Source organism: Acinonyx jubatus, chromosome E4 (genome assembly GCF_027475565.1).
Source record: "Acinonyx jubatus isolate Ajub_Pintada_27869175 chromosome E4, VMU_Ajub_asm_v1.0, whole genome shotgun sequence".
Classification (NCBI taxonomy): domain Eukaryota; kingdom Metazoa; phylum Chordata; class Mammalia; order Carnivora; family Felidae; genus Acinonyx; species Acinonyx jubatus.
In genome coordinates, this window is record NC_069395.1 from 1,765,709 (window position 1) to 1,778,266 (window position 12,558).

General features: G+C 61.4%; 1 protein-coding gene across 7 annotated transcripts in view; it reads right to left on the bottom strand.

Annotated features, from left to right (window-relative positions):
- ARHGEF2 (Rho/Rac guanine nucleotide exchange factor 2) overlaps positions 1-12,558 on the bottom strand; it is a 45,003-nt gene that overhangs the window by 6,871 nt on the left and 25,574 nt on the right. For 6 of the 7 annotated variants that reach the window (XM_027048266.2, XM_053208772.1, XM_027048270.2 and 3 more), the window contains 12 exons: positions 9,940-10,084; positions 7,808-7,875; positions 7,428-7,491; positions 6,813-6,942; positions 6,486-6,595; positions 6,225-6,371; positions 4,916-5,166; positions 4,636-4,761; positions 4,119-4,236; positions 3,682-3,930; positions 1,621-1,697; positions 897-1,066 (listed from right to left, as the gene is read on the bottom strand). In XM_027048266.2, the coding sequence (XP_026904067.2) occupies positions 897-1,066; positions 1,621-1,697; positions 3,682-3,930; positions 4,119-4,236; positions 4,636-4,761; positions 4,916-5,166; positions 6,225-6,371; positions 6,486-6,595; positions 6,813-6,942; positions 7,428-7,491; positions 7,808-7,875; positions 9,940-10,084 (1,655 nt within the window). Of the gene's footprint in view, positions 1-896; positions 1,067-1,620; positions 1,698-3,681; positions 3,931-4,118; positions 4,237-4,635; positions 4,762-4,915; positions 5,167-6,224; positions 6,372-6,485; positions 6,596-6,812; positions 6,943-7,427; positions 7,492-7,807; positions 7,876-9,939; positions 10,085-10,281; positions 10,842-12,558 lie in introns of those variants that run through there. The other variant, XM_027048269.2, reaches the window with a different exon arrangement.

Consider the following 12,558-nt stretch of genomic DNA (forward strand, 5'->3'; position numbering starts at 1 on the left):
GTTTTTTGTCATCATAAAAGACACAGCACTGCTGAGGACATCAACTCTAACGTGTGTCTAATGGAAGCTGGAGGTTGGCTGAGGTAGCACACTGAGCAATTTCCTTCTTGCCTGGCCCGTACGAGGTGCGTGCATGAGACTTACTCCTCTTACCTCCAGGATCAATGGTTTCATTCCCTTTTTCATTCAGTTTTAGAAAATAAAAATAAAATGCAATCCAATCCAAGTAACAGTTCACTGCCTACAGACCAGGGTGTTCATGCAGCTTAAACTGTACTGTGGGCCATCAGACAGGCCACCATAGGGTTAGGGGTTAGGGTTAAGGGTGAGGGGTTAGGGGTTGCGGTTAGCAGTTAGGGTTTGGGGTTAGGGTTAGAATTAGGGGTTAGGCATTGGGGTTGCGGTCAGGGGTTAGGGTTCGGGGTTAGTGACTGGGGTAGGGGTTAGGAGTTAGGGTTGGGGGTTAGTGGTTGGGGTAGGGGTCAGGGGTTAGGGCTAGGGGCTGGGGGTTGGGGTATGGTCAGGGTTAGAGTTAGGGGATGGGGGTTGGGTAGGGTCCGCTCATCATCGGGGTTTTGGGTCTGGGTTCAGTTTAGGGGCAGGGGTTAGTGTCCAGGGTCAGGGCTCAGGGGTTAGGGGTCAGGGTTAAGTCACAGCTTCAGCTCCAAGTGGTGCTTTGTCAGCTCACGTTGCTGCAAGGTGTTCCAGGTTGTCTTAATAGAAAATACAACTGTACAGGATACGTGAACACAGGTGACCATTCTGGCTTTGGGCCATCGTGTTTCTCCCCCAGCCTGTGCCTCCACCTCTCCACCCCGGGTTCTTTCCCCCAGGGAGGGTGTGCTGTGGCCCAGGTCCTTCGGCTGCAGGTTTCCCGCGGACGTGCACACACTCACACGCGCACGCTCTGCTGAATGACTCGGATCCAGGTGCTGCGGTCATCCCGGGATGCTGTGTGGACCTCATACATCTCAGGGGGTGCTGCGCTGATCAGAAACATCCCTTTCTCCTGGTTGGCGATGTCCCGTACAATCAAATTCTGCAGTGATACCACCGAGGGCTTGTCCTGCCAGTCAGAAAGGGGGAAATAAGGGTATCTCGGTCTTCAATCTTTCCGGAATACCCAAAGGATTGAGGGTCCAGCCTGCAGTACAGGGCACAAAGCTGTGGTGCAGCCAGAGGGGACTTTAGGAGCGCACATGACTTCTGACAAGTTAGTTAACTTTAATGTTTATTGGGGGCCCGGATGGCTCAGTCAGAAGAGTGAGCTACTCTTGATCTCAGGGTTGTGGGTCCAAGCCCTGCCCATGCTGCGTGTAGAGATTACTAATAAATAAATAAACTTAAGAGAAAAAACACATAAAAAAACACCTTAAAGGCTTACTTTCCCCATCTGCAACAAGGGGATTAATAATGGACCTCCTGACAGTGTAAAAGAGCCTGCACGCAGTGACCATACATGTTAGCTGTTTTTATGCCTTATGAGATATTACAATAATGGTTACAGTAATAGCCCTTTGACTCCGGAAGATTCTAGGGTTCTTTCCGGGTCGCACAGAGAAGGAAGAAGAACCCATAGCACTAGTCTGTGCTGAGGAAGGGGAAGGAGGAAGTTCTCACCAGGGCAGGGAAGATGTACTTCTGGTCCTTCTCCTGGAGGAACACCAGTACGTCTGTCATCAGCAGCATTAGCACATCTGGGCAGGGGGAGAGGTGGGAGAGCAGCCAGCCTCAGAGGCCTGGGCGGCCGCTTGCCTCCTTCTCAGGAACCAGGCCCAACGTGTCCACTCAGGGCTCCTGCCTCTGTTCCTTCCGGTTGCTTCCTCTTACCTTTGCGGCCTCCCACCCGCCCATTCTTACACCTCAGAAATGCCAGGGGAGGGACGCCTGGGTGGTTCAGTCAGTTAAGTATCTGACTTCGGCTCAGGTCATGATCTCGCGGTTCAGGAGTTCGAGCCCCGCATCGGGCTCTGCGCTGACAGCTCAGAGCCAGGAGCCTGCTTCGAATTCTGGGTCTCCTTCTCTCTCTGCCCCTCCCCTGCTCATGCTCTGTCTCTCTCTCTCTGTCTTGCAAAAATAAATAAAATGTTAAAATAAAAAAAAGAAAAAAGAAACGCCAGGGGAGAAGAGGCACGTGCCACCAGATCAAACAGCCTCCCGGCTAGGGAAGACTACAGGGGGTCACCAGTGCCTCTGAAGGAAACTGATGCTGGTTTCTTAACCCAGGGATGACAGACCCCAGGATGTCTGCTGCTGGTCTTTAAGGGGTTCTGCAAACCTTCTGAAGTCGCAAAAGCAATTTTACGTGTTAATGCAACACAGATGTGTATTTTCTGGGTGAAAGAGTCCAGAGTTTTGGGGGAGGGCAAAAAGCATCCCCAGAGCAGGACGGGCCACCCTTTTTCAGCCTTTAAATTCCACGCCTTGGGGCACCTGGGTGGCTCAGTCGGTCGAGTGTCTGATTCTTGATCTCGGCTCAGGTCATGATCTTGCCATTCGTGAGTTCGAGCCCCACGTATCTGGTTCCATACTGTCAGTGCGGAGCCTGCCTGGGATTCTCTCTCTCTCTGCCCCTTCCCTGCTCTCTCTCTCTCAAAACAAATAAAAGTTAAAAAAATACATATATTTAAATTCTATGCCTAGCAACCGACATAAGGGTTTTTAGGCTATCTGACCTCAAATCCCCCTGCCTGGCACATTCCCAGTGCTCGAGGGGCAGGGCGCAGGAGGACGTCACATCCACCTCTCCCACAGCTGAATAATCCCATCTCCCTCCACCCCAGAGGCCTCCTTCTTTGTCCTTCTCTGTCCCACCTTCCAGCCACTCAGATCCTGAGTCCTAGACTTTAGCAATGACGGGGAAACAAAAGGTCAAGTCCCCAGAACTCAGATGTCACAGTCAAAAAAACACACGCTCACCCTTTGCCCTTGGAGATCTTACTAAACTGTGGGCACACAGAGGGGAGGGCTTTTGCTAAATGCTTCAGAAATAAAGCTCTCCAGCCTTGCTATTTTTAACCCCCACGGTTTATATTCTTAGCTGCTGCGTGGGAGGGATGGAAAAGAGGGAAAGGGATGAAGACAGGCGCGGTAGGCACAGCAGTCCCCCAGCCTGTGCAGTGGGGACTTCATGACATGAGACACAGACTCAGGCCCAGGGAGCAGGTTCCCTCATTCCTCACCCCCAAAGCCGAGGCCTGCTACTCTCTCTGCCTTGCTTTAGGTAGGAAAGGCTTGGCCTGTGCGGTCTGGGAAGAGAGGCTGGGAAGGCACCCACCCCCCCCCCCCCGCTCTCTTGTGTCTTCCCCCTCCCGCCTGTCCCTCACTGGGCTCTGCTCCCTGCTCTGTGCCTTCCCTGCCTGTGCTCCCAAAGCCCCCGCCCATTCTGCAGCCCCACCAGCTGCCCCTGGTCCTAGAGTTGCTCCGTCTTTCTCACCAAGACTGCTGGCTCTCTGGGCACGCAAGGACCAAAGAAAGGGGTAAATCCTGACCAGGAAGCCCCTGTGCGGTGGGTGAAGTTAAATACAGAACTCGGACTTTGGCTGCAACAGAGACCACATTTTCCCTCCCACGGGGCCCCCCAGACGTAGGGCTGCAGAGAGAGATCCTAGGGGCTGGATGCTTCTCTCTCTATATATCTGGCTCCAGGCTCTTGGCTGGCCTGCCGCGCTGACCACTGACCTTTGAAGCGGCCCGTCGCCGTCTTCCAGAGCAAGCAACCATCATGGATGAGCCTGCGCCTCAGAAGCTCCTCTCGGCCAAACGGGCCCTTGCCAGGCACGGGGGTCTGGGCCCGGGGGTCCATACGGTGATAGATCTCCTGTAGGCGGGCTCCCTTCTCCAGCTCGTGCACGTCCTGGTCCACATTGGATAGCAGCTCCTTCACCAGCCCCAGGGCTGTGCTCAGGTCCTGGCGCTCCTCCTCAGTCCCTGGTGCCCAGGGTTGGCATGAGGGACGGCCAGTCCGCTTCAGTCCGGCCCCAGGTCCCACGGTGTCCTGACCCCGTCTTCGGACGTTGCCAGGGGCTCTGCATCTGATCCCGCCCTTTCCCTGGTCACGGAGCCTTTTCTCACCCGACAGACTCCCCACACGCCCCTCCCCGGGCCCACTCCCTCACCGTGGGAGTGCTGGAGGATCCGACTGATGAGCACCGGGTACTTGGTGATGCGCTGGGTCACCAGCAGGACGCACTCCTGCACCCCGTGCCGCTTCAGCACGGCCGAACGCGTCACCTTCTACAAGGGCATGGGCAGAGCTCAGGGCCGGAGTGGGGAGAAGGGGAGAAAGAACACTGGATTGGGAGCCTGAGCTGTGGTGCGGGCCCTAACTGGGCCGTTTCCCGCCGCTGGCTTAGGGGGCGGCACCTGGAAAACGGGGACCACACGCCACGGATTTCCTACAAGGACCAACCAAAGCAGCGGAAAGCACTTGCTCTAGGGGAGCCCGGCCGGCTCAGTCAGTGGGGCGTGTGACTCCTGATCTCGGGGCCGTGAGTTCGAGCCCCACGTTGGGCATTTGCTCTACCACCATGAGGGCTTAGGGTGGACAGGCTCCACGGGGCTGGGAAAGCGCACGATGCCCCCCAGGAAAGGGCCTGCAGGCCCTGCACGCAGGTCCCGGAGAGGTCTGCTCACCCGAATGAACTGCTGGAAGCGTTTGTCCCGAGCATACAGCTCCTTATAGAGCTTTAAGGCCTTGGTGTGGCGGCTGCAGAACTCGGAGTAGGTCTTCCGCATCTGCTCTGCGCTGGCACCTGAGAACTGGAGGGCGGGGCTGGGTCAGCAATGAGCCCCGCCCCCCCGGACGTAAGCCCCGCCCCGGACGCCCGCGGGCCTCTCCAGCTCTCCTGGCTCCACCCCCCCAGAATCTGAGAGTCCGATCACACCTCTGCGTATGGGCCCCGCCCCTTCTCACCTGGCTGATGAGCAGGTCCCCCAGGCGGTGGATGACGAAGTTCCTGGTGCTGCCGGGGCACAGGGCTTGGCGCCGACGCTCCAACAGCTGGCCCAGGAAGCGTGTGTGGATGTCACTGAGCTCGTCCACGCAAGGGAACAGGCCCTGGACCACTCCGGGCTCCAGCTGCAGCTCTTCCAGCATCCCCGTGCGGAAGAGGCGCGTCATGATCTTCAGCGTCCGCACGTGGTGCAGCTCAGTCTGGATGAGCTCTGTGGGGACACAGGTCATGTGGACTCTACCTTAGCGTGGCCACAGTTGATACAGCCTAGGCTGGGGGCCTCGGGGCTCACGTGAGGTTTTTAAGGTCTCTTCCAGGTTGCCATTCTGCACCGTTATGGACTCAGGATTTTCTAATCATCTTGTGGCTTTCTGCTTTGCTACCTCAAGCTGTAAGCTGCTGGAGGCCAAGAAGCACGTGCCCTGTCACGTCCAGGTTTCCCACAGCCGCCAGTGTGATGCCCCGCGCGGAACAGGCAGGGAGTCAAGGTGGAGAAGGATGGGGTAAAGACAGGACCTGGGACACCAACAGCCCAAGAGGTGGAGGCATAACGGCAACTTGTGGGCTGGAGGCCAAGGTCTGGGGGGCTGGTGGGCTAGCAGGGTTGGGGGGGCTGGCAGGGTCTGGGGGGGGCAGTGGGTTAGCAGGGTCGGGGGGACTGGCAGGGTCTGGGGGTGGCTGGCAGGGTTTGGGGGGGCGGTGGGCTACCAGGGCTGGAGGGGGGCTGGCAGGGTCGGCAGGGCTGGCAGGGTCGGGGGGCTAGCAGGGTCTGGGGGGCTGGCAGGGTCTGGGGGTGGCTGGCAGGGTCTGGGGGTGGCTGGCAAGGTCTGGGGGTGGCTGGCAGGGTCGGGGGGCTGGCAGGGTCTGGGGGGGCTAGCAGGGTCGGGGGCTGGCAGGGTCTGGGGGGCTGGCAGGGTCTGGGGGTGGCTGGCAGGGTCGGGGGGCTGGCAGGGTCTGGGGTGGCTGGCAGGGTCTGGGGGGGGCAGTGGGCTAGCCGGGTCTGGGGGGGCTAGCAGGGTGAGGGGGCTGGCAGGGTCGGGGGGCTGGCAGGGTCTGGGGGTGGCTAATAGGGTGTGGGGGGCTAGCAGGGTCTGGGGGGGCTGGCAGGGTCTGGGGGGGCTAGCAAGGTCGGGGGGTGGCTGGCAGGGTAAGGGGGGGCTGGCAAGGTCGAGGGGCTGACAGGGTCTGGGGGGGCTGGCAGGGTCAGGGGGCTGGCAGGGGGAAGGACAGATAAGAGGCCCGGTCAAGGTCAAGGAGGAGGAGGCTCACCATAGATGACGTCCTGCTGTTTCATCACCTCCTTCTTCTGCTGCTGCAAGAAGCTGCTGTCCACGGCTAGGCTCCAGGAGTCGGCCGCAAAGTCCCTCTCGTCCGTCTCAAAATCACTCATCAGCTCACTGTAGATCACCTCTGCACCTGGATGCCAGCGGGGCCCGCGACTCAGAGCCTGACGCTCCTCCCCGGGTCCGGGCCCCTGAGACCCTTCCCGCCCGGCCACCCGCAGGCCTCCCGGGCCAAGCGCTCGCTCACCTTCATCGATGAGGGACTCCACGGACAGGGCCCTGTTCCGCATGTTGAGGGAGTCTGTGGACTGGGACAGGATTCGGCGCAGCCCCAGGGGGGACTCGTCACTGAAGTGTCTGACGGAAGAGGGTCTGTGTCACCTAGACTCGGGCAAGAGAGCCCTCCCTAGGTGGGGAACTGAGGCTGGGGTCTGAGGGGCACTCACCCTGAGTCCTCCTCCTTCCCTGTCCATCTACAGTTCTGAACCTAGGGCGGGAAGGGCCCCGCAGGCTTCCTGCTCCCCACTGCCACTCTCTGCCCGCCTGGCTGTCCCCTCCCCGAGCAGAGGCTCACCCAGCGATGTTGGTGGTGGAGACGCTCTTGGCTAAAGACAGGGAGGAGCGGCCGCGGCGAGAGCCGAGCAGAGACTGCCGGAAGCTGTCGGAGGGGTAGATGGCGGAGCTCGGCCGCTCCCGGGGGGCGGCTGGAGGGGAGACCGAGCAGGTGTCAAAGCTGCAGCTTCCCCGGGCCCAGGCCTCCCAGGCTCCTCTCCCACCCTCAGCCCTGCCCCCAGTCAAGGAAGGATCACAGTGGTGCCAGCTTACACGTGTGCAGTAACATCTGTCTTGTCTCATTTCTTCCCCCAAACAAGCCTATGAGCAAACTGAAGCTCAGAAAGGTTAACAGACTTGTCCAGGGCGACTCGGCTGGTGGCCGAGTGGGGACTCAGACTCTGGTGTTTCTGACTAAGCACCTGCTCCTTCTGTTACACCAGAGCCGTCTGAACCGGCTCGTGACAGCTGCCTCCGACACCCCCCAGGGCAGCGTCCATGCTCGAGACCAGCCAACCCGGGGCCCTCACCCCCATCTAAATTCTGCCCCGACAGCCCCAGCATCCACTTCCAATCAAGGGGGCAGCAGAGCCGGGGTACTCTGGGGAGGGGCCGCCTGCGTGCCCTCACGACTCACTCTTACTGCGCAGTGAAACAGACTGGAGGGCAGTGCTGTTCTTTAGTAAGGCAGCTTTCTGTTGCTGTGGGACAGAGCAAAAGAGAGACACCGAGGACAGCCGTCACCAAGGGTCACCCCCGCAGGCATGGGCAGGCGCTGGGCGGCTGACCCCTTGGGAGAAGGCCGGCAGCACGGTCAAGGGCACAGGGCGGCTGAGCCCAGCACTAGGGGGCCGTGCCCAGAGCAGGAGGCTGGCCGCACGGGGCCCGAGGCCTGGGGCTCACAGTGTGGACCGCCCCACGGCGAGGAGAGGGGTGGAGGAACACAGGGTAAGGAATGAAGGAAGAGGCACACTCACTACCCTCTCCCCCAGCCCGCTGCCCTCCCGGCCGTCTCACCTTCTGCTTGACCTTGGTGCAGTTGGCGAGGGTGTCTTTACAGCGGTTGTGGATAGTCACATTGCAGGCTGGGGGGGTGGGGTGGGGTAGAGAGGGTGAAGGGAGGGCCGGGTGGTACGGGAGGGGACGCACCCACACGCAGACACCCGTCTCCCCCTGGCCACACACTCTGAGACTCCCCTCGTCCCCGACCTCTCAGCCACTACCACACCCGTCCCTCCTCTCCCCTCCCCTCCGCCTCCCCCTTCCTTCCAGCAGGAAATCGGGTGAGGGGGCAGAGGGGGCCGCCGCAACTAAGCAATCCCGACTCAAAGGTGATCTGAGGGGTGGACTAGAGGGAAGGAGGGGTTATGGCTGCCAGAGCTGAGCTCAAGGAGCACAGGGGTGGCTGAGAGTGGCAGATGGCAGAGGACGCCCACGGGACAGGAGAAGGCACGGAGCAGCTGGGTGGGGGCCAGGGGCAGGGGGGCGGCCAGCGTCCCCGGAGCGCCCAGCATGTGGTCCGCATTTACTTGATCCTAACAACCCTTTGGGGCAGATTCAATTATCCTCATTTCATAGATGAGGAGCCTGCCTCCCGCAGAGGTCAAATCGCCTGCCAGAGGTCAGCCCCCCAGTGGCAGAGCCAGGATTGAAACCCTGGTCGTGTTCTTTCCGATGAACCACATGTTCACCCACCAACTGTAGCCAGGCCTAAGCACTTCGCAGGCGAGTAGAGCCGGTGCTGGAGCGGGGACAGGCCCTGCCCGGTCCCTCTCCAAAGCCCGTCGGCCCTCCCCACCGCTCGGCTCTGACTCCTGCCTGCCCCTTCCAGGCCCGGGGCCTGTCCCCCACCCAGGCCCAACCCACAGCCCCCACACTCCACCTGCTCCTCTCCCATCACCCACCCTGCCATGGGGTAAAAGAGGAGGAAAGGAAAGGAAGAGTGGCCAGGCCTTGGCAGTGAGGCTGTCCCTGTCCCCAACACGCCTCAGCCCTCTGCCCTCTCCCGCTTCCTCCGCCTTGTCCAACACAGGAAACTCTGCTGACTCCTTCAGACAATACCCAGCCCCAGGCTCACTTCCACAAATACAAGGCCAGCAGGGTGGGGTGGAGGGGAGGGCGGGAGGGGGCTGGGGCTGCCCCACTCCCCCGGAGCTCCCTTCTTCTACCCCCAGCACCCAGTGTCTCTGGATCAAACCTCCGCTTTCCACCTGCTCTCAAAATAGCACTTGCTGCCTGCCTCCCCGGTTCCCCTGGCAACAAGCTTCCCGATGGGGACCTCTGTCAGGCCTCTGCGGGGTCTAGACTGGGGTTCCCTCCTCGCCCTCCTCACTCTAAGTCGGGGACCGAGGAAGCGGGGAGGCCTCACTGGTTCTTCCAGGGGCTCCTGCCCCCATTCCACGGGGGCTGAGAGGCTAGAGCCCCGGTCCTGCCGTGGCAGCAGGTGAAGATCTCAGAGGCGCTGCAGCCAGAGGCTACTCTGCTATACACTGGGGGGAGCAGGAGCCTTCTGGGCGGGCGCGCAGGCGTGCGGGGAAGGACGGCACCCGCCTTATACCTCCTGCTTGCAGGGCAACCCTCAGATGCGGGCGAAGGTCAGGAGTTCCGACCTCTACCCCCCCCCCCCCACACACACATCCCTGCTCTTCTCCCTCTTTCTATCAGTCACACTAGAAATTTGAGACGGATGGTCCTGATCCTGTCCTCTGCTTCAAACTGCAGAGGCTAAAAAAAATTTCAGGCTCCACCCAGTCGATAGAAAGGGAGGAGCAAAAGGGACCCTGATGCCCCGAATGTCCAGTCCTGCCCAGGAAGACTGGCAGGACCAGGTGCAAGGCCCAGCTGGCCACCCGGCTCCCCTCACCGCCCCCCGCCCCCAGGACATTCCTGATCCTTCTCCAAGTAGTCCCCCTAACCCTCAGCAGCTGCTCGGGGAGCCAGGGGACACCCAGCGGACAACAGCTGCAAAGGGGGCCACCGGCTTCCCCTCCCCCGTGCCCCCGGCCACCATCCCTCGCAGGGAGGGAAGGGAAGCAAGGGAAGCACTGGGCCCGGCTGGGACTCCGGGAGAGTGACCCTGTGCATCCAGGGCAGAAAGGACGGAGGGCAAGGCTGGGGTCAGAGCGACATCCAGGGTGCAAATGACTCACTTGGACAGATGAGGGCTTCCTTGGCCGTGATGCTTTTGTTGCAGGCATAGCACATGGTCATGCCCGACACGGAGATGGTGGTGAAGAGGTGCCCGTTGGTGTAGCGGGCATCCTTGGCTTCCTTCATCTTCTCCTTCTCGCGGGTCTGCGGAAGGGGCGAGAGACGGGAAGTGAGGCCGGGAGACAGCCGGCACCCGAGGCGTCCAGAGACAGGCAGGTCAAGGGAGCAGAGCCCGCGTGGGGCTGCCGGAGACATAGCGCTTCCCACGGGAGGGTCCGCTGCGGGGTCAGCGGCAGCCGTCGGGAGCGACCGGCCTCGACCTTGCCGGCCCCCCGGCCTACCTGGCCCCTGCGGCTGGGCTGCCTCCGGTGGCCGCTCATCTCCCCGGCTCCAGCCCCTGCGTCCTCACCGCACCTCCCAGCCCTGCTGCACTCGCCCCCGGGCTGCTGTGCGCTCTCCTGCGAGCGGGGAAGATGCGCAGAGGAGGGAGAGCAGGCGAAGCAGAGGGTGCCAGCTCACCAGCGCGTTCCAATCCATGGGAGTTAGCTGCTCTGATAACCATGACAACGGGTGTCGCGGGCTAGGCAGTCACGGTGGGGGGCAGGAGAGCCCCTTCTCAGATTGGCTGGAGGGCAGAATGCCTCCACTGTCGCCCCCACCCAGAGGTCAGGACCCCACTCGAGGGTCCCCGTGGGAGGCCAGAGCCTGGTCACTCCTCCTCCCTGGGCTCTTTGAGGAAGGAAACTCAGCCCACGGGTCTCCTTCCTTCCGGCAGGAAGCCGGACTTTTATTCCTCATGCTGCCCTCCAAAACCTAGGCTAGTGCCCACGGCCACTGCCCACTCCCATCCCGAGCCCCTTCTGGCTCCACCCTCCACCCTCCGGCCACGACACCGGTCTTCCGGCTCCGGCAACACGGGGCACAGAGTACCTTCCTTGGGGTTCCGGAGGCTGGCATCCCTGTCCCGGCCTTCCCTCCTCCTGCAGCCCCAGCCTCTGCAGGTCAAGTCTCCTCTCCTCTGCCCCTCAAGTCCCTAAGCTTCCCCAAGAGCCCGAGACGGTGGGAAAATGGGCTGCCTTTCTTCCTGCCTATTCCAGGACCTTCCTCAGTGGTCACCTCAGACCCCTGGAGTCCCTGTACAGAGAGGGTAGCACACAGGACAGGGGCTGGCAAGACCCGCCCCACCCGCCCCGCCAGATTTCCAAGCTCTCAGGAACCAGAGTGGGGCTCAGATTGCTGAAGCTGAGGGCAGGCGACCTAAAGTGGAGGACACTGCCCAGGGCCTTGGGACAGAGGATGTAAAGCCAGGGGACAGCCCTTGGCCTGGGCCCTCTCGGCCCCTGCACACAGCAGCTGGGAGGCTGGGGGGAACCACACTGCGCTGGTGTGGGGCTGGTGCTCCGGGCTCGGGACAGAAAAGGGAAGTGTGTAGGAGCTGAGTCAACAGCACAGTGGCCACAGTGCCTAAGGCCTCTGGGGTCCAGCGTCCTCCCCTCACCCCCGACTCAGACGCTCCAGGTCTGTCAGCCAACAAGCACAGCCTGGGGGTCTCAGGGTCTGTTCCCCACTTCCGATCACCCACTTTCCCCCCTCCTCCTCCTCTTCCCATTTCCTCCTCTCCTCCCTCCTCCGGGTCATCTCCCCACCCCCAGCCTTCCCCTTCTCACCCGCTTCCCCCCCCCTCCCTGCTCCCAGGCCTGGTTAGGGAAGCTGACTCCTGTGGTCCTGGCCTCCAGTGTTCCAGGCCTCCAATTTTCTACGCTGGTACCTACCCATCTGGACCTCTAGAAAATTCTCCCTTTGGGCTAACTTCACCTGTCTTGCCCCAAATTATAGCTCCTTAGAAGATCAAATCCTCCTCAGAATCACAACCGTATAGGACCTCAAAGACCAAGTGCCTGCATCTCTCCCCTTGCCGCACACCCTCTCTCCCCTGCCCTCCTGGCCTCCTCTAGGACACCGATGAGAAGTCTGAACGCTCACTGGGCTTGAATTGAAAGCAGCAAACCAGCAAACATGAAAATCACACGGGAAAAACCACATCTGGAAGGGGTAGCGGTGCGGGTCCACCCCGTGCAAGTCCCCTCCCCACCCCCTGCGCCCTCCGCCACCTGGAGGCTCCCCCTGTACAGAGGCAGGGGAGGGAGGGCGAGGACGCGCAGCCAGAGCACAGGGCTTCTGGGCCCTTCCCTGCCTGCCATCGACGCCCCACAGAGGACCCAGCCCCTCTGCTCCCCACACTCACCCTCTCTCCGAGGGGCCCCCTCTGTAGGTGAGCCAGCAGCGGGCAGCAGCCACAGCAGCACATCCCACCTCGGGCAGCTAGCGGCCCTGGCACCGCCTAGTGCTATTGTCCTGGCGCAGCCTGTGCCCGCCCCAGGGCTCGGCCAGGGGGACGGAAGGACCCAGGACCCACCACTGGGGGGAGAGGCTGTCCCTGAGACACAGTGAGTGGTGCCCGCCTCTCCATCCTACTCTTTTCCAGGTATTCTGAGGACGGTCCCGCTGGGCTCCAACCCACCCGCAGGACAGCCTGTGGGGCGAGCACTGGGCCACGACCCCTGATCTACACTGGCCGCGCCGAACGTGCAGAAGCCCTTGCTTCGGGGCTCAGTCCT